The 23,792-nt window shown below is 48.9% G+C and overlaps 1 protein-coding gene and 1 long non-coding RNA gene across 3 annotated transcripts in view; one reads left to right on the top strand and one right to left on the bottom strand.

Moving 5' to 3' along the window:
- Positions 1–2,458, bottom strand: part of LOC143820961 (uncharacterized) — a 10,298-nt gene extending 7,840 nt beyond the window's left edge. The window contains exon 1 of the long non-coding RNA XR_013225611.1: positions 2,311–2,458. This is a non-coding gene — a long non-coding RNA (uncharacterized LOC143820961). The remainder of the gene's footprint in view (positions 1–2,310) is intronic.
- A 26-nt stretch (positions 2,459–2,484) lies between these two features.
- The window catches only part of PIK3R4 (phosphoinositide-3-kinase regulatory subunit 4), a 37,577-nt gene continuing 16,269 nt past the window's right edge, over positions 2,485–23,792 (top strand). The window contains exons 1-7 of one of the 2 annotated variants that reach the window (XM_077304404.1): positions 2,485–2,627; positions 4,819–5,581; positions 6,268–6,401; positions 7,092–7,674; positions 15,948–16,082; positions 16,704–16,925; positions 18,638–18,811. In XM_077304404.1, coding sequence (XP_077160519.1) covers positions 4,852–5,581; positions 6,268–6,401; positions 7,092–7,674; positions 15,948–16,082; positions 16,704–16,925; positions 18,638–18,811 — 1,978 coding nt within the window. In that variant the 5' untranslated portion in view covers positions 2,485–2,627; positions 4,819–4,851. Of the gene's footprint in view, positions 2,665–4,818; positions 5,582–6,267; positions 6,402–7,091; positions 7,675–15,947; positions 16,083–16,703; positions 16,926–18,637; positions 18,812–23,792 lie in introns of both variants that reach the window. The other variant, XM_077304405.1, reaches the window with a different exon arrangement.

The following is a 23,792-nucleotide window of genomic DNA, read 5'->3' as shown; positions in this document are numbered from 1 at the left end:
CATTTTTGTAGCTTTCCTGCCTGGCTTTGCAGGGAGAGGAAGTGGAGGTTCCAGGCTATGTAGGTGCCAAACGTGCCTTTACTCTGCACTTTTGTGAATGTGTAATATACAAAAGGGGAAGATGCAGGAAATGGGAGCTGGGAACAAGAGCCAAGGCAGGGGGAGGAGGGACACGCAGGTGGATAATGTTTCAGCCCACTGTTTGTAGCGTGGAGAAAACTCATTCGCTTAAAATATCCTTAACACTATTTTCGCTCCCTTATATATTTGGAAAACAGTTTCCTGGGAGTAGACTGTCCAGGGCCCTGTCCGTCCAGGTCCACCCTGATTGGCCCTCCCCCTCCAGCTCCACCCTTCCTCCTTGCCTGCTAGAAGCCATGTGGCTGTAGTCTCCATTGTCGCCCACGAGGAGAGAGGCAGCAACAGGGCTTTGCGGCCCGCAGGTATGCTCCTGCTGGGAGGGAGCCCATTTTTTAAATGGGCTTTGATACTACTTAAAGAGATATTTCAAAGCATGTTGCAAAACAAATATACCCCATATTTATATGGTATTACAAAGCAAAACAGAAGGAAGCACTGTATAAATGTTCTTTTTCACTACTTTTGCAGGCTGGGCTGTTTTTTATTATTATTTATTATTATTTATATACTGCCCTCCCCGAAGGCTCAGGGCGGTTTACATGAAAGAAGAATGATACAGTTATTTAATGACTGGATTGCCTTGCATTTTTTAAATTATGTTTTTTTAAATAAAAACAACATTGATCAGAGAAGAAACTAGAGGCTGTCTTCATGGGCTTGTGGCTACATACTCCGTGGACAGGTGGGATGTGTCTTAACAGTGGCAAGGGAAGCCTCCAGGGGTAGTCAAACTGCGGCCCTCCAGATGTCCATGGACTGCAATTCCCAGGAGCCCCTGCCAGCAAACGCTGGCAGGGGCTTCTGGGAATTGTAGTCCGTGGACGTCTGGAGGGCCGCAGTTTGACTACCCCTAAGCTGTATAAAGCATAGGAAGGCTGCTTTTGTAACATCAACAGATCAAATAACATCACGCAACTTACATAAAGGCAAATGTGCTTCAGCAAGTAATTCAGATGCTGCCGGATGGCTGTTTCCTTCATTTTTGTTTCTGCTCGGTGAACACACATCTGCTCAGCTCTTCTGCAGAGCGCTTACTGTTCTCTTCCGCAGGAACTTTGATTTCTTTTACAGAGTTCCACTCTGGTTGTTAAGCTGAGTTCATATACGTGCCTTGGACACCCCCTGCTTAACTTTCAGCAGTTTCTCACCTTTTTTGATAGTCGTTTTCTGCTTATATCATTTTTATATGTTAAAAACCCAGACTGCTAAGCACAGTCTCAGAGAGTCTTTGATCACTGACACAGGCAGTTTGGTTTCTCTTTGTGTTTTTGTAAACTACACTGAATTCCAGGGGATTGATTGGCTGTTTTGACAAAGAATTATCATTGGCTGTATTTGGTTGTGTGACACAGTCTACTGATGTAACAGAATTGATTTTTGCTATATATTCCCTCTCATGTAAGGAGTTCATAGTCTGAGGAAGAGTGCTTGCACTCGAAAGCTCACACCCTGAATAAATCTTTGTTGGTCTTAAAGGTGTTACTGGACTCTGATTTTACTGTCCTGCTTGTTCATGTTCAAGTTACCAGATTTAAGTATCCTCAGATTTGGCCAACTTCACAATTAGTTTACATTCCCCAGTTTAACACCACACTTTCCTTTTGTATGTATATTTTTTATTACTTTAATATAAACTGCAACCACTGATCCATGTAGCCCAATACGGTCTCCTTTCGTCTCGGTAGCTCGCCCGATTCCCAGGGCTAAACTAGATGAGCTTGATCCATAAAAGGATTCTTTTACAAATCTCTCAAGCACTTTTGATTTTATTAAATACGGTGTAGGATGTGGATTTTCCCTTGGGAAACCTATTGGCAACATGCCTGTTTCCTCCAGTAAAAACGGTTTAAGAACCACCTTTCTGTCCCTGATCGGAATCCACTCTGACTTACCAATGTTAAAATTCTCAGAACTTCCAGACTTTTGTCCAGTTGGATTCTCAGACAGGTATCTCTCCCACCCTAGCTAAATAGGCAGTCACTGGTGGGGCAGGGGCCTATGGTCTGCCCCAGAGCCAGAAGCCCTCTCACCAAAGCCCGCATTATGCCTTTTGTGCGCCCCTCGGCTGCGGCGTTTCCAAGCCCCCGCCACAGCACGGCTTCCCCCACATCCACCCCCCGCAACCTAAAAACTCAGCCCCGTGCAATTTTGCAAACCCCAGAAACAGACCCCGCTGCGTTTGACGTTGCTCGCGGCCAGGCGAGGCTGCCAGTTTTTGGAAGCCCTCCAGACACGCTCGGGCCCCCGACGACGCCTCCGGGCAAAGGCGGAGCCGCACCGACTCGCCTCTGTCTCCTCCCCGCCAGGATGTGAGCTCATCTCCACGCCGCCCCTCGCTGCGGCCGCAAGGGTTACCGGTTCCGCGTCGCGAAGGCAGCCAGCCAGCCTCCCTCCCTCCCTCCCGGGGTGGTCCCGCCCAGGTTCGGCGGGCAGGGCTCGCTCCGGAGCAGGCGGGGAAGCGGACGCGGCGGCTGCGCCCCGCGCAGGTGAGAGGAGGGATGCGTGCCGGCCCGGCTCGGCAAGGTTAGGCCTCCTGGGGAGGGGACGGGGATGGGGTGGCCCCACCGAGGCGCCCTCGCAGCTCCCCGCCGAGCCCGCCTTGGTCCGAAGAAGCCCCGTCGAACCCCCCCCCCCCCCCCATGCCGAGGGCTCCGTAGGCAGAGAGCAGAACCCCCGTCCGTCGGAAGTGCAGGAAACCCGTGCAAGGGAAGGGCGTGCTGTGGGCCAGCCGGTGCAGTGGGAGGGAGCTGCCCCCCCCCAAGAAAAGCTCTTCCCCCTCCGCCCCGAAATAAATTGAGTTTGCTGTTGTTTGTTATGCTAGTGTTGCTGGTGGGGCCTGGAGCTCTCCCCGGATTAGCAATCTTTTGCAGGCCGCAGACAGACAGACATTCTCCTGGAGAAAGTGGCTGCTTCGGAGAGTGGATCCTGCAAAACGGAGCTCTTCCGACAGGTTTTTGGTTGACGGCAGGGCAAGGATGATCGGGCGGTCACTGAGGGCATCAGGCTCCCCCTGGGAGGATTCCCCCCTCCCCCGAGGCTTGGTTGAGCAGGGGTCTTTGGAGCCTCGGGGAAGAGGGAGTTTTTTGCTGTCAAGGGGGTTTTGTAATGGGGTTAATGATTGTTTTATGGGGTTTTATTGTTGAATGTTTGTTATTCACCATGAGCCAATTTGGGATGAACATTTAAACATAAACACACAACCCATATCCCAGAGAGTCCATGCGCCTCCCTAAACCTTGTCCTTCTCAGGGTCTGCCTCTCAAAATCTCCAGGTGTTTCCTGACTGTATCCACAACTGGGGAGGGGAGTAGGGATTGAAAGAGCCACCACAAGACCCTGACAAAGACTCCCTGTCACCCCTGCCCCAGACATCCCATGAAGACAAATCACGTGACTAGTTCCATGACCCTAAAGCAGGAGTAGTCAGCCTGTGGTCCTCTAGATGTTCATGGACTACAATTCCCTTGAGCCCCTGCCAGCAAATGAACATCTGGAGGACCAGAGGTTGACTACCCCTGCCCTAGAGTCCCTCGTTGGCAGTTCGGGTTGAGAGGTAGGCTGTCCCGTAAGAGCCAAGCTTTTATTCTCTGGTCTCTCAGCCTTGGGATTCTCATGGTGTAAACGTGAGTGCCTTTCAGAAACTACAAATCTTAAGCAAGTTTCCCCTGAAGCTGGGCCTTGAGATAGCTACAGTTTCTTCCTGAAGCACCCACTGAATTAGCCTGCTGCATCATACCCAAAGGCTCCCGAGGAAGGATTTTCAGCCTAACCGTTCATTAGTTTACCCTGCTTATACATAACTCCAACTGAGACCTAGATTATCTCCGTGGGACAGGTTCTGTCCCAGCTAATGCTTGTAGTGCAAACCCTTTAAGATCTGAGTGGATGGTGTAGCAGCTTTGTCTTCTTCAAACACACACAAAAACACCCCGTCCCCACTGGCTTCTGTAGAACTCAACACTGGTGCAAATGACAGCATCCATTTCTCACTACCAAAGATGGATACTTATTGAAGGGTCAGAAGGAACCATGAGATCTGACCATCTTAAAACAGGAATGTCTTTCATTAGAGGACTTGTTAATCATAAAATTCAGCTTGGAGCTCAGTGTGCAACCATTACTGTTAATGACCCTCATTTTGGTACCAGAAGTTTAAAGGTCTACAGAAGAGCCCTTCCACAACATTTTGACATCATCTTGTTTATCAAAGATGCATTTCTTTAAATAAATTTACACCATAATTGTAGAATTGTTTTGTTACCAATGCAATTTGAAGCAGAGTTATACCCTTCCAAGTCCATTGAAAATACTGGTGTTAGAAGGGTATGTAACTCTAGGATTGCCCTGTACAAGTGTAATGAAGAAGCAGTTAAGGCTGCAAGAAGCTAATAAGACACAGCCAAGGGAGGTCTTCGTAAGGACTGTTTATTTTCTCTTAAGGTGTCCTCCCAAGCTTGTTCTCTTTATTTTTAATCAATATTTTAAAATCAGATCTGAACACAAACTAAATGTAGTATTAATTAGAAACAAAGGATCAGTCAAATAGCAGTTGTTGAGAAATGTTTCATACGCAGCCAGAAATTTATATTTTGCCATTTGAATAAGCAGTTCATAGATATTCGGAGTGGAAAAGTGCAGTCAGTAAGGTCAAATGACTCTCTTTTTTTTCCCTTTTAGGTGAAGTTGTGACCTAGAATTAAAGCAGCCGCCATGGGGAACCAGCTGGCTGGTATTGCCCCTTCTCAGATCCTTTCGGTCGACAGCTATTTTTCAGACATCCATGACTTTGAATATGACAAAAGCCTGGGCAGTACTCGCTTTTTCAAAGTTGCCCGAGCCAAGCACAGAGAAGGGCTGGTTGTTGTAAAGGTATTTGCCATACAAGACCCAACATTACCGTTAACAAGTTACAAGCAAGAGCTGGAGGAACTGAAGATACGGCTGCATTCAGCCCAAAACTGTCTTCCCTTCCAGAAGGCCACGTTGTCTGAAAAAGCAGCTATGCTCTTCAGGCAGTACGTACGGGATAACCTCTACGACCGTATTAGTACAAGGCCGTTCCTGAACAACGTTGAGAAGAGGTGGATAGCCTTCCAGGTCTTGACAGCGGTGGACCAAGCGCACAGATCTGGGGTCCGTCACGGGGATATTAAAACAGAGAACATCATGGTGACCAGCTGGAATTGGGTCCTTCTCACAGATTTTGCCAGTTTTAAGCCAACCTACCTGCCTGAAGACAACCCTGCTGATTTCAATTATTATTTTGACACATCACGAAGGCGAACTTGCTACATCGCCCCAGAGCGCTTTGTCGATGGCAGTGTGTTTGCGACAGAACTGGAAAACATGAGAGATCCTTCGACTCCACTCGTAGACTTGGCCAATAGTAACCAACGAAGCAGGGGGGAATTGAAACGTGCAATGGACATCTTTTCTGCAGGTACTTGGGAGATCCAGTCCCTTGTATGATCTGTGCTGCTTTAGGAAGTGGTGGTAAAAATTTCAGTTGTTGCTTAAATTGGTTGAAAACTCTGTGGTTTTTCATAAGGAACATGGGTTTTGTAATGCTGGTTAATAGGCACAATCTTTGGTTTTTGTCCAAGTCCTGGCCTGGTAGTCTATAGCAGGGGTAGCCAACCTGTGGTCCTCCAGATGTTCATGGACTACCTCATGGGTCATCTAGTCCAACCCCCTGCACTATGCAGGACACTCACATCCTAATCGCTCACCCACTGTAACCTTCCACCCCCTTGAGCCTTCACAGAATCAGCCTCTCCATCAGATGGCTATCCAGCCTCTGTTTAATAATCTCCAAAGATGGAAAACCCACCACCTCCCGAGGAATCCTGTTCCACTGAGAAACTGGTCTGTCAGGAACTTCTTCCAGATGTTTAGACAGAATTTCTTTTAATTTCATCCCATTAGTTCTTATCTGTCCCTCTGGGGCAAGAGAGAACAACTCTGCTCCATCCTCGATATGGCAGTCTTTTAAATACTTGAAGATGGTTATCAAATCCCCTCTCAGTCATCTCCTCTCCAAGCTAAACATACTAGCTGTATGATGTTGTGTTATGTGTGGGCAATAGAAAAATCATGATTTTTAGACTCTTGTTTGGTCTTTTCCAGGCTGTGTGATAGCTGAGCTCTTTACTGAAGGGGTACCTCTCTTTGACTTGTCGCAACTCCTGGCTTATAGGAATCGTCTCTTTTCCCCTGAACAAGTGCTGAATAAAATTGAAGACCGAAGTATCAGAGAACTGGTAAATAACAATGTTCTCATTGTGCTGGCACATTAGATTTCTGTTCCTCCTCAGGAAATAAAATGATTTTGTATTATCTCTCATTTTCCCTCTCTCAATCAATCAATATTTATTTGCAGTCATTCAGACCAAAATTAAAGTACAAGCAATTAAAAACTAAGACAATTTAAAAAGAGAAAAAACAGTAATAGTACTATAACATTTTTAAAAGATCTGACAACATAAAAACTTTAAGATGTTACATTCAATATTTAAAACATAGTTTAAGTTGCCCGTGACAAATGGCTCTTTTTACTTTTGAAATTGGATCAGAGAGAAATTTTCTGATCTATATACATAATACACAGTTTCATGGCGGCAGTGCAAAATGTAGCTGTGCAGAGAGTTATTTGCCTGTCTTTGTCTTGAAGCAGCACCTTGACTTTCTCCTTTGGGGAAGATCTTTGGTAGGTGTTCAAAATTGGCTGAATAAAGTTACATCTGATGGTATCATAAATGGGGCAGAACAGAAGCACATGTGCGTCTGACTCTATCCATCTGCTGGCACAAGGACAGAGTCGCTGAGCAAGGGGTGTTTTTTTGTAATGCCCCTCCAACACAGCTGTAGGAAGAGCTGAGCATCTCGCTTGGGCGAAGGCCCTTCTATGGGTGTTTTTCCCTCTCTCAACTATTTCTGCTCCATTTCCAAAGGTTACCCAGATGATCCACCGTGATCCAGAAAATCGCTTAGCTGCTGAAGATTACTTGAAACAGCAACGGAACAATGCATTTCCCGAAATATTTTACACCTTCCTCCAGCCTTACATGGCACAGTTTGCCAAGGAAACCTTTGTGTCGGCCGATGAACGGATCCTCGTCATACGTAAAGATCTGGACAACATCATTCACAATCTCTGCGGGCACGACCAGACTGAAAAAGCAGAGGGGGAGACCAAGGAAAATGGACTGGTCATTTTAGTGTCTGTGATCACTTCATGCCTGCAGACCCTCAAATACTGTGATTCAAAGCTGGCTGCCTTGGAGCTGATTCTCCAGCTGGCACCACGGTTAAGCGTGGAAATCCTGCTGGATCGTATCACCCCTTACCTCTTGCATTTCAGCAATGATTCTGTGCCCAGGGTGAGGGCAGAAGCTGTTAGGACACTAACGAAAGTTCTTGCTCTTGTCAAAGAGGTGCCACGCAATGATATCAATATCTACCCGGAATACATCTTGCCAGGCATAGCACACTTGGCGCAGGATGACGCTACAATTGTCCGACTGGCATATGCTGGTAAGAAATGAAAGGATTGAGATGGGAGAGGAGATTGTTTGAGTTGCAGTGTTTTCCAGCTGGGTTGTCCCAACATCCTACAGCAGGGTTAGTCAACCTGTGGTCCTCCTGATCCTGGCAGGGGCTCATGGGAATTGTAGTCCATGGACATCTAGAGGACCACAGGTTGACTACCCCTGTCCTATAGGACCAAGTTTGAGTCCAATGGCATCTTTAGTACCAACGGAGTTGTATTCAAGGTACAAGCTTTTGTGTGCATGCACACTTCTTCAGATAGTATGTGCATGCACGTGAAAGCTTATACCTTGAATAAAACTTTGTTGGTCTTAAAGGTGCCCCTGGACTCTGCTGCTTCAGACCAACATGGCTACACCAGACTCTACCAACATCATATAATTCAACTCAAGATGGTAGTTAAATATATGGAAGTGCAGATTCTTCCTCAGTGGTGAATGTTATTTTTCTGATTCAATTTGGGTTCCCTTGGATTTAAAGAACAGTATTATGAATTGTCTTGAGTTCAGGGTCTTGGTAGTATTTAACTTCTGTGGAAGATTTACCCTGGCTAAATCTCTCAGGAGTTCTGCTCTCTTGTTTTCTGTAGTGACCTGCTAGATGTCTCTTGAAATTTACAAAAAGGGTGTGTTAGTTTGTCCGTGTGGCACCCAGGCATTCTTGCTGGCTCACCCCAAAGTTCTTAAGGAATTCCAAGTATCTACAGAACTTTTCTGTTGTTTCACTTATACCTTACTTTTCAGTAGGGACCCAAACTGACTTTCTGCATTCTCCCCTCCCATTCTCCATTCTGCCTTCACAAAAATCCGTCAGTACGTAACTGACCCAAAGTCATCCCATGAGCTTTTGTGGCAGAGTAGGAATTTGAACCTGGTTCTCCCAGCTCCATCTTAGTTTGACCTCTGCACTACTCTGGCTTTTTGATTGACTTGTCTTTCTGTGATTAGGCAATCCATGTTTGGTCATTACATGAATATGCTGGGGATTGCCTTGCAGGGGGATATTGACCACCTAATGAGGACACTGACAACCATAATTTTGGCATAAAATATTTGGCCACAGCCCTTATTCAACATTGAGCGTGGCAAGCATGGGAGGAGAATCATGCCATCTTGTGGTTACCCTACCACAAGGAAGCCCACCACAGCCTGCCCCTCAACGGGTTGCCTTGGCTATCCAGCCCCAAAACCCGGACATAATGGCAGGCTGAAACAGGGGGGGAGGCACCATGGAGTGACCCCTCTGGGCACCAGCCTCTGTTGGGTTCTCCTGCCCCCCGGAAATGCTAGCCTTCAATCAGGCTCTGCATCCACACAGCCCTTTAAAGGGCCCCCCAAATCTAGGGGAGGACAGCGCGCAAGCTTGGCCTCCCCAAAATTGATCCTTCCCATGCTCCACTTTCGCAGGCTGTGACAATTAATCAATAATATAACCCAACTTCTAACAAAAAGTCAAACAATTCATAAACAGGGAGGGAGGGTGGGTTTTGCGTCTTTGGGCGCCCTGAAGGGGGGAAAGAGGCCAAAGAATATCAGGCCATCCGTTTAACTGACGCCCAGTTCAGCCACACCCCCTGTTGCCATGCCAACACACATACTGCTCAGAGGATGCCAGGGCTGGGCAATCTCTCCAACCAGCCAGGTCCCTGTCGGTGTTCCTCCCCCGCAGCAGCAATGGCCCCCTCAGATAAGTCTTGTGGGCTTTTTGCCTTGCAGGGGGATATTGACCACCTAATGAGGACACTGACAACCATAATTTTGGCATAAAATATTTGGCCACAGCCCTTATTCAACATTGAGCGTGGCAAGCATGGGAGGAGAATCATGCCATCTTGTGGTTACCCTACCACAAGGAAGCCCACCACAGCCTGCCCCTCAACGGGTTGCCTTGGCTATCCAGCCCCAAAACCCGGACATAATGGCAGGCTGAAACAGGGGGGGAGGCACCATGGAGTGACCCCTCTGGGCACCAGCCTCTGTTGGGTTCTCCTGCCCCCCGGAAATGCTAGCCTTCAATCAGGCTCTGCATCCACACAGCCCTTTAAAGGGCCCCCCAAATCTAGGGGAGGACAGCGCGCAAGCTTGGCCTCCCCAAAATTGATCCTTCCCATGCTCCACTTTCGCCACTGAGCCCGAATAGGTATATACCTCTTCGAGCTCCCGCCACCGCTCAATTTTGCAGCCAATTCAAAATAACATGTTGGATCCCATGGAGCCAGATGTCCATGCCCCACTCCAACAAGTGCACCCCAAGTGCACCCCATCACTCTTATAAAGGGCCCAGAACTGCAAATGCCATACCATGGGGCCCCCAATGAGTAATACACATCCCAATACAGCTAGATACCCAGGCTTTAGCTCCACCTGAGATCACAGAACTCTGCGCGACAGGTGAAAGGGTCATTCGCCACCAGGGACCATTCCTTGGTGATTGTCCACTGTGCCCAGTGGGGCTTCTTGTGAGACATAGCTTTTAGCAACATGGCATCCTAGCCACTCAGCCCAGACCATAACTGTCCCTTGAAGTTACCAGGGCCCAACACCATTGCCCCTGCCAATGCTGGCAAAGTGTCATATGGCAATTACTGCAACAATGTTTCCTGGTGCTCAGTTCAACGTTCACAACTATAGCTAATCCAACGTCCCATGATGGTCAGCCAATGCTTTGAGGAATACGGACTCCCACTGTCACGCTTGAACAGGAAGTCTGCCATCGCAGCAATGTCCAGGAAGGCAGCTGCATCCAAACAATGTCCGAGCCAGGTGATGCCTTCAGACCCCCAAGTGGATCACTTCCAGGTCTTATAGCATGCCATTCCATCTGCCGCATGGTGCCATTCTCTGTAACCAGCATCAGGCACCCCCGTTGACTGCCGCTCTGAAGGAAACCAAAAGGTTGTTACTGGAAAAGAGTTACATGAGCACCCTCACCCCATGCTCACCCTGGGCCAGCCGCTCTCAGCCAATACCCCGCTCTGCATACTGCATATCCTGCAGGAGCCCTAGAGATGTTTCCCCTGAGCACCAAGTACCAGAACCCTATTGGGCTCTAGGCCCTACAGGTTGTGATCTGTGGGAAAACATTGTACTGCATGCCCTGGCAAAGCCCTTAGTACTGTGCCACCCAACCTGGGTAGACCTCCCTTGGCCAATGCCCTGCTCTGCATCTACTGCATACCTTGCCAAAGCCCTGGACATGTTCCTCTTGAGCACTGAAGCCCAGCCCACCTTTGGTTCCCTAAGTCCTACAGGTTGCAGTCCGTGGTGACATTGTGAACCACCACTAATGTACATACACCTTCTGATCCACGGATGTCATACCGGGGTAACCCCATATGCCAGCATATTGAGACCTGACTGGATCTGCTAGTAGCCCAGCCATGAAACATCCTCCTGAACCTGCAATATGCTTAGTCTACAATGCACAGGCAGATGGGGCCCATGCCACTTTCCCAGGTTGGAGTCTATGCAGTCCCAAGACAGCTCCCTGAACTCATGCTGGCCATGTGACACTTCTCCCTAAACCACTTGTCTGTCCCAGCCCCAGACATAATTTAAGCAACCTCCCTGAAGGACAAAATTGGTCTCTCTAGTCAAAAGAGGCCCCATCACTCCTAGAACTGGAATCTGAGCAACCCCAGGCCCCCACGCTATGTGGGGAGTTGGTGAGGACAGGTGACAGGTTTGCAGCCACCTCCTCCCACAAGGCTGGCCTGGTCAGACAGTATCTCATATATCTGCAGACCTGGGCTGCAACACAAAGCTCAGATGATCAATGAGGCCATCCAAACAGATCGGATGCATAGAAGTGAAGAGGTATGAGGGATTGACCTGCAGAACTTAATATGTAGTCTGCCCCTGCTCCCTCCAGCTGGAAACAGCATTGGCATCACGTGATGGGGAGCCAAATAACGCTGGCATAAATATGAAGCTAGGGAATTCCTGAATGGGATGAAGAGGCACCTGCATCAGAGTGATCTACCAGTTGTTGACACACCTGCAGTCTATCATAACTTGAGACTATATAACCAGATGAATGCTCCCTTAGAGCATTGTACCTTACTATGTGGGTGCCTTAACTTCATTTCCTTGGCCAAAGATCTCCACCGGCTTCTAGGGTGCAGCACCTTGCATACCTTGTGTGGTCCTAAGCAGCCACTTCCTGTGCCAAGCACATTCCAGCTCAAGCCCTGGGAAGCTCTTGGCATTGCTCGCCCATCCACACCAAAAGCACTTCCATACTGGACCTGTAATGAGACACACACCCCTCCAAGCCAGGCTGGCCCATTAACTTCAAATAACCTTGGATTGGCCGCCCTGCAAAACAAGACCAGGTGATGACTCTGACACCATTTGCAGAAGGCGTGTCTTGCCTGAAGCCAACAGGTGATGTCCGGCCACTGCTGCAGGTTGACCCGGCCACCAGGGAGCCACCTCCCCTTTTGCAATGATATTCTCCCCTGGAGTAGCCTTTGGGTTGGTGCCCCCTGTAAACTGGCCCTTGTAGGGCCCATCATGCATCACAATGCCACTGGCTGAGGCCCACCAGTGGCATCCAATGATGCCCCAAGACCCAGAGTACATGGCACCCCCGTTCCCCCAATGCTGGCACCCACTGCCTGTCTGATGGGCATGTATTGCCTGGTGAAGACAACGGTGTAGCCCTGGCCAGTGGCCACCAGACACCAGTGGCCAGCTGAGGGCCACTGGGTGCTCCATTCCCCACCCATGGGGTGGGTGCCTTCCTACCCACCTGAGCCAGGGACCAGCAGCCAGGCCAGTGGACAGTGCTCACCATCTGCTGTCGAAGATGCCATTGTTCCCCATGGCTGTAAGTCCCCTCAGATTTCCCTGGAGACCTTCCGAGCTGGTGCACAGCAGCCTGCCTCAGCATGAGGCAAGGGGTTGGACTGGATGACCCCCAGAGTTCCCCGCCAACTCTGCGCTCCTGCAAGCCAAGACCGTTGCCTGAAGCAGGGGGCTGGACTAGACAACCCCGAGAGGTACTTGCCAACTCCTCGCTCATACAAACCAAGACTGCTGTCAGAAGCATGGGGTTGGACTAGATGACCTTGAAAGGTACCTGCAGCTCTTTGCTCATACAAACCTTTATGCAAATAAAAGGTTACTGACTGACTGCTCATACAAACCGAGACTGCTACAGAAGCAGGGGGTTAGACTAAATGACCCTGGAGGTCCCTGCCAACTCTGCTTATGCGAACAGTGCCCATGGCGTACAGCATGGGGTTGGACTAGATGACCCAATGAGGTTTCTGCCAGCTACGTGCCCTTACAAAAACTGTAGTTGGTTGTAGCTCCACTGTTGGATCCCAACCTTCCCCCCCCCTTTTTTTTTTTGGAAGAGGGCTGATCCCCACAAAAGGCATTTTTGTAACCACTGGCTTGTCACGTCTCTTCTTCAAGTGGGCTCCACCTTAAGCCTCTCAGCAGTGCTCAAAGTATTGGCACATGCTTATATTGAATTCCCAAGAGGTGCCCCACCCATCATTCCTATACATGGGCTTACATTTGTCTTGCTCTGTCCTCCTGACATATGGGCTCACTTTCATATTCTCGGTGTCATGGTCCTTTAAGTCCCACCTTGTCTGGGTGTTGTTTGAAGATCACTTGCGAGCCTAATCATTATGCACCATGGCCTCTGCATCCCCAAAAAGTGCTTTGGCCTCCAAAACATTTGATAAATTCTCCAAGTGTTAACTCCCTTCTGGGAGAGCATCAGCCACAAAGCGTAGAAAATCTGTTTACCCCCTTAACCAGTTAGTGAAGGAGTGATTGTTATATCCCACTGTAAAGTTGTTTTTGTTTTTGTTTTTAAATCCCCTTTGAACCCTATTTTTGGGACATCTCTGTCTGGTCACAACCTGTTAAATATGTCAACATAATACCCATCATGGGCCCTCTTGATTTCCTAGTAAGGTGAGTACCAGGTGGGTTTTCCCCAGATGCATAACCCAAAGGGGATTTCGTGGACTAACCCATCCCCGCCTTATCTTTATAATAAATATGCAAAGAATGCAGCTGATTCATCATCCAGATCAGATACACAAAACCAAAGAATCCTGATGCCAATAGGTCCCATCCTGTTGGCCTTCAGAGAAAAGGACTCACCCGAAGTACCGGCAGCCTGCCAGGCCCTGGAGTACTTTCCTCCATACATTATACTCTTATGCCCAGTTGTCTCTTGTTGCTCTGTTCCTCCCTGTTGAACATTCCTGGAGGAGCTAGGAATACTAACCGCACCTACACTGGCCTGTCCCTGATGTGCTGCTATAGCAATTGCTGTAGGGTCAATGCCCATGTGTATAGTCTGCATACCTTGATGTGGAGCTGGCCAGCCCTGTCCATACCACCCAGTCATCGTAGGGCCAGGTTGCTGCCAGTTTCACCCAGGCATTGCCTCCTGGCCCATCCATGTCTGCAGTCCTACAGCATAACCTCAAGCTTGATAGTCAGCCAAGTGTTGGCCCACAGGCCCAGCAGACAAATCCTGATGGCCCCCTGGCCACAAAGGGGGTTGTTGGTATCCTGAACCCCATGGAGCCACAGGTGAGCAAGAAGAGAAACTGCCAATTCCACAGTTAGACGCACGAGAACCTAAACCACCTCTGACGGGCTTGGTTGTGCAAATCCTCTTAGAGGAAAACCATGGATGTTCCCTTCCCCATGGCTGGTGGTCCAGATGATTCCTGCCACCAAGATGGGCCCGCAGCAACCTGCCCCAGTCCTGCCCCAATTGTACAACTGCAGCCAGGATCTACCACACCCCCAAATGATGGGCCCGCATGTTGCAGAGTAAAAACACCCCCTGCACAATTGTTAGAAGGGGATGGGGGGCAGAAGCCTCACCTCTCCCACCTAGACCCCCCCTTCCTCTATCAAGGTGGATGATCCCACTGCCAGGCATCTTAATGCCCCCAGCATCCCATGAATTTCAGAGGAACCTGCTGCCGCTGCATCATGAAATGTGCCTGTCCCATCACTTGCTCCCAAGGCCCTGGAACAAGCAGCTGCCACCAGTACAGTACAGTTCATGGGCAGTTGGGGCTTCCCCCCACTGGCATCCTTTTTCGGTGCCATGGTCACTTGTTCCTCTCTCCCTCACCTTCCTTTTCTGAAGGGGCGAACGCTCCTGCCAAAACGGCCTGTGAGAGACTTAGTTGTTTGTTAGTTTAAAAAACAAATAAACAAACAATGCCCTGCAGCATGTCTAGCATCCCTTTTCCCTCAAAAAGTAAAATGAAATAAAATTGCTGGGCTTCCCTGACATCGCGAGGCGGTTGGGCCAGGAAAAAGGCTCCTTCCACCAAGCGATGCGTCTTTGGGCGCCCTGAAGGGGGGAAAGAGGCCAAAGAATATCAGGCCATCCGTTTAACTGACGCCCAGTTCAGCCACACCCCCTGTTGCCATGCCAACACACATACTGCTCAGAGGATGCCAGGGCTGGGCAATCTCTCCAACCAGCCAGGTCCCTGTCGGTGTTCCTCCCCCGCAGCAGCAATGGCCCCCTCAGATAAGTCTTGTGGGCTTTTTCTCAGGTTCATGCATTCTGTCTTCTCTTGATGTATGCTTCAGTAGTAAAAGACTTCCCATTTTGCATAAGACCACAATTGGAATTGCATCTAAACAACAAAATGCAGTTTACTGTGTTCCCTTTGGTATTCCGGTTAAGGCAGAGCAAACCATGTTTTTTTGTTTTGTTTTGGCCAAACTGCAAGTGGAGCTCATCCAACTAGGTCAGTTCTTGGAGTTATTCCAGTTAAAGATTTGAATATGGGAAATGGATCAGACAGGAAGGAAACAGATGGTGCACCATCACACCCTAGTGAAAATGATGATGTTAATAACGTTCCTCTTGATTTTCTTTACTCCTTTGTATACTTAATTTAATGGGAATTACGCATGGAAAAGTTTGGGCTGTTTGTGATTTGGATACAGTGCCAAAATATAGTTTACTGGGAAACTGGAAACCTTTATCTAGTGCTGTAAGCAATAGGAACCCTGGCTCTGACACTTCACATTTTAACCAAGTATTCCATTGTATCATTTTATATTGTATTTCCTTCCTGATCCAGGGTTTGGATGTAAAATCCCAGATGTAAGTAGAACTGTTCCTTAAGATGTTGCTTGTACTGTGTAGCTGCCTATTCACTGCGTGCATTGAGGATGCTTGATCACCATCGATGAAATCTTTACAATTAATTTTCCAAGCAAACTAAAATTACTTTGAAATCATTACAGAGAACATAGCCCTGTTGGCGGAAACGGCTCTGAGATTTCTGGAGCTTGTCCAGTTAAAAAACTTAAACATGGAAAATGAACCAAACAGCGAGGAAATGGACGACACATCACACCCCAGTGAAAATTACGACACAGGTAATATCCTTCCTCTCACACTCTTCTGCCTTCCTTGTATGTTGAAATAAACTGAATGTGACGTCGGCTTGGTGGTGGTTGGGCTGTTAATTCCCAGGATGCGTTAGCTTGGCTTCTAAGGAAACCCTGTGATGACATGTTTTATGGGGCCAAGGGACCAAGCCCTATGAAGATAGGTTGAGGGACTTGGGAATGTTCAGCCTGGAGAAAAGGAGGTTGAGAGGGGACATGATAGCCCTCTTTAAGTATTTGAAATGTTGTCACTTGGAGGAGGGCAGGATGCTGTTTCCGTTGGCTGCAGAGGAGAGGACATGCAGTAATGGATTTAAACTACAAGTACAACAATATGGGCTAGATATCAGGAAAAAAATTTCACAGTTAGAGTAGTTCAGCAGTGGAACTGCCTAAGGCTGCCTAAGGAGGTGGTGAGTTCCCCCACACTGGCAGTCTTCAAGCAAAGGTTGGATACACACTTTTCTTGGATGCTTTAGGATGCTTTGGGCTGATCCTGCGTTGAGCAGGGGGTTGGACTAGATGGCCTGTATGGCTCCTTCCAACTCTATGATTCTATGGGGGCACGCGATGGGCTCGCTAACCCTTACTTCCGTGGCACTCTTGCAGAACTTCAGGCCTTGCATGAAATGGTCCAGCAGAAGGTGGTCACTTTGCTGAGCGACCCGGAAAACATTGTGAAGCAGACCCTGATGGAAAACGGAATCACACGGCTCTGTGTCTTCTTTGGACGTCAGAAAGCCAACGATGTGCTCCTATCTCATATGATCACCTTTCTGAATGATAAGAATGACTGGCACCTACGGGGAGCTTTTTTTGACAGCATAGTTGGTATGTGCTGGGTGACATGCAGCATTTTTTCATTGTATTTAATCTGCTGTTAACCATGGGACATTGAGTGTTTTTAAGTTGTTTTACGTGAATACCGTTTTGTCTTGGAAGAGCAGAGAAGGAAGCTGCTGGTCAGAGCTTAATCACAGCTGCTAATGAAACAGTACACTCGAGTGATAATCATAAATATGGAAAAATTAACAACAGAATACTTAACCGCCTTCTCTCCTGCAGCCTCCCTAAAGGGAGGAAGAACTGAGACCTCCCAGACCGACCAAGCCAATAAGAACTGGCTCACAGCTAGGTTCATTAATATTGTTTTGTTCGTTATTTTAATTGTTTTATGATTTTAACGGGACTCGGTATGTATAAATGTTGTGAGCTGCCCTGAGGCACCAGGTGCGATAGGGATGGTCTAGAGATGTAGCACTAAATAAAAGTAATAAATAAGTATGTAAGAATTGCCATTCTAGATCCAGTTGGTAGTTCAACTACTTGTGTAGTGGTTGGTGTAGCTTGGTGTAGTGGCTAGGAGTGTGGATTGTTAATCTGGCAAACTGGGGTTGATTCCCTGCTCCTCCCCCACATGCAGCCAGCTGGGTGACCTTGGGCTCACCACAGCACTGAAAAAGCTGTTCTGACCGAGCAGTGATATCAGGGCTCTCTCTGCCTCACCTACCTCACAGGGTGTCTGTTGTGGGGAGAGGAAAGGGAAGGCGATTGTAAGCCGCTCTGAGACTCCTTTGTGCAGAGAAAAGCGGCATATAAGAACCAACTCCTCCTCCCCCTCCTTCTTCATTTAGTCCAGTTCTCCGTCTCCAGCAGCAGCCAGACTGATGCTCCAGGGGAATACCAGTGAGGCATGATGGGTCTAACCACCCTTTGTTCCTGGCATGTAGTGATCAGAGGTTACAAGAGAGCTTTTGTTTTTAACGGCACTGAATAATCTCCCCTTAATGAATATTTAAAGTCTTCTGTGCTTTTGGCCATCACATCATTTTGTGGCTTTGAACATTGTGTGTTGATTGTGATATATACGTGTCTCTTCCTGTTCTGACCAAGGTACCAGTTAAAATCATCTTCCCAAGCCCTGTTGTCTGGACCTGCACCTGTGCACATAAGGCAGATCCCAGATGAGCTTTTCCAGTGGCAAACAGACATGTCTGGAATGCAATCCCCGTTGAGCGGGGTAGTCAAACTGTGGCCCTCCAGTTTGGAGGGCCGCAGTTTGACTATCCCTGCCTGAGGCTCATGTGGTGCCTGCCTCCCTATCCTTAAGGAACAGGGCCAAAACCATCTTTTAAAAACAGACTTTTAATTAAAAGTGTTTCATCTTTCCTAGCAGTTTTTATGGTCTGCTTCTAGCCTGGGTTCCATCTCATGGACATCAGTGTAAGCAGCTAAATGTTGTTTCATGCTGTTTTTATGGCTTCTTTTTATGCTGTGGTTATATTTTTTTGATTGCACTGTTTTATTTGTGAGTTTTTACAAGCAGGTGTCTGCAAAGACAACATGCACATTTTCTAAATAAGTAAATATTGTTCTAAATAACTGAACTTGGGCAATCTTGTGCTGGAGTTATGCTTGTTCTCAAGTGAAGCCTACTTATTAACCTTTTTTCAGAAGCCATAAGTCAACTTGGGGAGTCTGACGTCTCTTGAGCAGGCCTCGCTTATAGATAATAATATGTATTCATTCTGCCTCATTTTCAGGTGTTGCAGCTTATGTTGGCTGGCAAAGCTCTTTGATCCTAAAGCCACTGCTCCAGCAAGGGCTCAGTGATGCTGAAGAATTTGTCATCTACAAAGCCCTCAATGCACTCACCTGTATGTGCCAACTGGGTCTTCTGCAGAAACCGCACATCTATGAATTTGCCTGTGATATTGGTAAGCCGTCGTTCTTGGGTGCAATCAACTACTTTCGAGTGGCATGTCGGGTCACTGCCGGTGTGGCTTACCTGCCTTAGACCCCATTCACAGTGCAGTCCTAAGCAGAATTCGACCCTTCTAAGCCTGTTGACTTCAGTGGATTTAGAAGGATGCACTTGAGTTTAGGATGGTACTGTCAGTGGTTTGATTCTAATCCAAATAGCTTTAACCTGATCTTGGCGGCCAGGGTCTATTAAACAGGGAAAGTGGAAAAGAGAAAGCAGTCAGTGAATCTCATGTTTTCAGGAAGAGAAAGAAACCCACCACAGGAAGTTTGTTGTGTTTCCCAGTCTTGGCAAAGGCATCTGGGCTTCTGGAGAAAGAGGGAGATTGTTCATGTATGGGGAGGCAATAGATAAAGGAGGAGCAGGCCCCAGCACACAAGGGCAAGAGTATGGATGACCAGCCACTGCAATGTTTGTGTGTCAGCCAACATGGCGTAGTGCAGGGGTGGCCAAACTGTGTCTCTCCAGATGTTCATGGACTATAATTACCATGAGCCCCTGCCAGTTGGCCATGTTGGCATGGGCTTATGGTAATTCCAGTCCACGGACATCTGGAGAGGCACAGTTTGGCCACCCCCAGTTTAGTGGCTAGAGTATCAGCCTAGGAGACCCAGGTTGGAATCCCAACTCCGCTGTAGGAGCTTGCTGGGTGATCTTGGTCCAGTATGCACGCTCAACCTAACCTACCTCACAGGGTTATTATTTGGAAAAATGGTGGGGGGGGGGGGAAACAATGGAATACTCTTTGGGTCCCCATCACAGAGAAAAGCAGGGAAAGGATACTGGATGATATTTACACTTCCATCAAATTAATGGCACCCTTGGTCTGACGTTTGTGCCTGTATTTTTGGACTTTCATGGTTTCTGTCTCTCCACTGTGAACTGTGTGAGCGAGTGAATGAATGTACAGTAAAAGGTAAAGGTAAAGGTATCCCCTGTGCAAGCACCGAGTCATGTCTGACCCTTGGGGTGACGCCCTCCAGCGTTTTCATGGCAGACTCAATACGGGGTGGTTTGCCAGTGCCTTCCCCAGTCATTACCGTTTACCCCCCAGCAAGCTGGGTACTCATTTTACCGACCTCGGAAGGATGGAAGGCTGAGTCAACCTTTATTTATTTATTTATTTATTTATTTATTTATTTATCATACTTCTATACCGCCCTCCCCGGAGGCTCAGGGCGGTTTACATCATAACAGAGAACAATACATAAAACAGTCTGTAACATGTATAACTGATAACTAATAATTGTAACCAAAATAACAGCACAATATAACGGTATAACAATATAGTACTACAAACAGGTCCAGGGCTTATTGCTGGGATTCTGAGGGGGGTGGTTTATTTATTGAATTCTGAGGGGGGGGTGGGGGGGGAGCAGGGGCCCTTGGTCGCTGTTGATTACGTCTGGTCTCAGCCAAATGCCTGGTGGAGGAGCTCCTTTTTGCAGGCCCTGCGGAACTGTTTAAGCTCCGTCAGGGCCCTGATCTCTTCTGGGAGCTCGTTCCACCAGGTAGGGGCCAGAACAGAGAATGCTCTGGCCCTGGTCGAGACCAGACGGACTTCTTTAGGGCCAGGGATCCTTAGCTGGTTGGTGGTAGTAGAGCGCAGAGCTCTTTTGGGGGCATAGGCGGGGAGGCGGTCCCTCAGGTACACTGGGCCCTGACCGCGTATGGCCTTGAAGGTAATAACCAGAACCTTTAGTCTGATCCGGAATTCAACTGGTAACCATTGCAGCTGGTGGAGAATAGGCCGGATATGAGACCTCCACGGTGTTGCTGTGAGGATCCTGGCTGCTGCATTTTGAACCAGTTGTAGTTTCCGGGTCAGGGCTGAGGGCAGGCCTGCGTAGAGCGAGTTACAAAAGTCCAGTCTAGAGGTGACCGTCGCATGGATCACTGTGGCTAGGTGTTCCGGGGCCAGGTAGGGCGCTAGTAGTTTGGCTTGGCGGAGATGGTAGAATGCCAGCCGCGCTACCTTTGTGATCTGGGCCTCCATTGTGAGGGAGGCGTCCAGAATCACGCCTAGGTTCCTGGCGGAGTGAGCCGTAGAGAGCTGCACGCCATCCAGGGTAGGCAGGCGCGCTTCCTCGCATGGGCCCTTCCTACCCAGCCACAGGACCTCCGTCTTTGAAGGATTGAGCTTCAGACGACTCTGCTTGAGCCATCTCGTCACTGCTTCCAGGCAGCTGGCTAATGCTTCTGGGGGAGAGTCAGGGCGGCCATCCATCAGGAGGAAGAGCTGGGTGTCATCTGCATATTGGTGGCAACCCAGCCCAAACTTCCGTACCAGTTGTGCGAGAGGGCGCATGAAGATGTTAAATAGGATAGGAGAGAGGACCGCTCCTTGTGGGACTCCACAAGTAAGTTGCCGGCGGCCTGATGTTTTCTCTCCTATTGCAACCCTCTGTCCACGATCCTGGAGGAAGGAGATCAGCCATTGAAGGGCTGTCCCTTGTATTCCAGCATCGATGAGGCGGCGAGCTAGAAGCTCGTGATCGACTGTGTCGAACGCTGCTGAGAGGTCTAATAATATCAGCAGTGCCGACCCGCCTCGATCTAACTGGCGACGGAGGTCGTCCGTCAGGGCGACTAGCGCTGTCTCTACCCCATGGCCAGGCCGGAAGCCAGACTGGGATGGGTCTAGGACCGAAGCTTCTTCCAGGTACTCCGTCAGTTGGTTTGCGACTGCCCTTTCTATCGTCTTGCCCAGAAATGCTAGGTGTGAGACGGGCCTGTAGTTGTTAGGCTCTTGTGGATTTAGAGATGTTTTTTTCAACAGTGGACGTACCACAGCCTCTTTCAAACCCTCCGGGAATTCTCCTGTTGTGAGAGATAGGTTGATTATCTCCCGGAGGGGGCCCTTTATTCTTATGCCGGCTGTTTTTAAGAGCCAGGATGGGCAAGGGTCTAGTGGGCATGTAGTTGGTCTTGTTGTCGCTAGTATCCTGTCCACTTCGGCCAGCGTGAGTCGTCTGAAGTTACTCATAGTTTTCTCCAAAGATGGCCAAGGGGCCTCTAGTTCACTTTTTGTATCTAAGGTTGGAGGGAGGTCGTGGCGGAGTGTCGAGATTTTGTCTGCAAAATGACTCGCAAATGCCTCACAGCTGATGTCCAATTGGCTACTGTTTTGTTGCCCTTCAATCAGGGCAGTGAGGGATCGAACTACCTTAAACAATTGAGCTGGGCGTGAGTCTGCAGATGCGATGGTAGCCGAGTAAAAATTGCGTTTTACTGACTTCACCGCCATCTCATAGGCTTTCATCTGAATTCTATAAGATGTTCTCGAGGCTTCGTCACGAGTCTTCCTCCAAACTCGCTCTAGCCGTCTCAGTTCCCGTTTCTTGTCGCGAAGCTCCTCGGTGTACCAGGGAGCTCGCTTGAGACGGGGGCAGAGAGGGCGTCGGGGAGCTATCTCATCAATGGCAGCCAGCAGTCTGTCATGCCAGTCACTGACCAGGCCATTGAGAGAAGTGCCGGGAGGCATTGGTTCCCGCAGAGCGTTCAGGAATCCTATTGGATCCATAAGTCTCCGCGGGCGAGCTAAAATTTGCTCGGCGCCCAACTGAGGAGGTGGTGGAAGCCTTAGCCGAGCCTTTAGAGCATAGTGGTCTGACCATGGCACGGCTGTTGTTGTGACCAGATCCACATCCAAACCTACGCCGAAAATAAGGTCCAGGGTGTGGCCTGCTTGATGGGTGGGGCCAACAACAAATTGCGAGAGCCCCAGTGTTGCCATGGTTGACACTAGGTCCTGTCCAGTTCTAGAGGACAGTAGCTCAGCATGGACGTTAAAGTCCCCCAGGACTAGTAGACTGGAGAACTGTAGCGTCCAGGCCGCCACCGCCTCTAGCAGGGCAGGCAGGGCATCTGGTGGTGCATTGGGTGCGCGGTACACTAACCAGATGGCCACGCTCTCGGTTGAGCCCCATCCGAGGCCAACACATTCAATGCCTGGTATTGACGGCGCAGGGAGGGCTCTAAAGGAGAAAGCCTCTCGGGTTAGGATTGCCACCCCTCCTCCCCGCCCCGCTGTCCGGGACTGGTGGAGGACAGAGAACCCAGCAGGGGCTAGGTCTTTGAGGGCAACTGTCTCCCCTTCCCTGGTCCAGGTTTCTGTCAAGCACGCCAGGTCTGCTCTTTGCTCTGCAAAGTAGTTTTGCAGCGTAGAGGTTTTGTTGTTTATTGACCTGGCGTTGCACAGCACCAGTGTCAGAGGCGGGTTGTTTACCTTTGCCTCCACCCTAGTGTCACGAGGGATGGGGCGGAGTCTGGAGGGGGCCTGAGTATGGTTGGTTTTCGGCCCCCTTGGTTTGATGTACCTCCGCCATCCGCTGTCCCTGCCTTTGCCCCTTATTATTGGGATCCCTGACCCTATCATGGCCCCTGCTTTTCCTCCTTCCTCAGATTTGTTAGGCATTGTGAGCTCTATGGACACTGTTGGTTCAATTCTTGGTTCAGTGGTTTGGCTGGGGTTGATTGTTAAACCCCGGTTCTGTCTTTGTGTGTGTGAGTTGTGTATCTGTGGGAGGTTGGCCCTGATCGCTAATTACAGCCTCTCAGGGCTTCCCAGTTCTGCTTGTGTAGTTATGTGTTGGGTGTAGGATGTGTATCGTTGTGGGAGCCTGGAGGGGTAGTCCCGATCGCCTATTGTGGCACCTCAGGGTTGCCCAATCCAGGGGTGTGTGGTGTATGAGTGATCTGTGTGTTATTTCATGTTGGGTTGGGACTGAGGTTTATGAATTGGGTGTGGTTCAGTTGGATGGTAGGGTTGTTTGGTAAGTGGGGGGCAAGTTATTGGGTTGGTTGGTAAGTTGGGCTAATTGGTTGATTGAGCTAATTTCCTCAGGCTGGGTTGGGTGTTCAATTGATGGTGATTGCTTGTTTAATTAGTAGGATTGATTATTTGGGTGGTTTTGGGGTAGAATCAGTTGTTT

This window comes from Paroedura picta, chromosome 11 (genome assembly GCF_049243985.1).
Source record: "Paroedura picta isolate Pp20150507F chromosome 11, Ppicta_v3.0, whole genome shotgun sequence".
Taxonomy (NCBI): Eukaryota; Metazoa; Chordata; class Lepidosauria; order Squamata; family Gekkonidae; genus Paroedura; species Paroedura picta.
The sequence above is the reverse complement of the archived record's forward strand: the minus strand, read 5'-3'. Positions and strand labels throughout refer to the sequence as shown.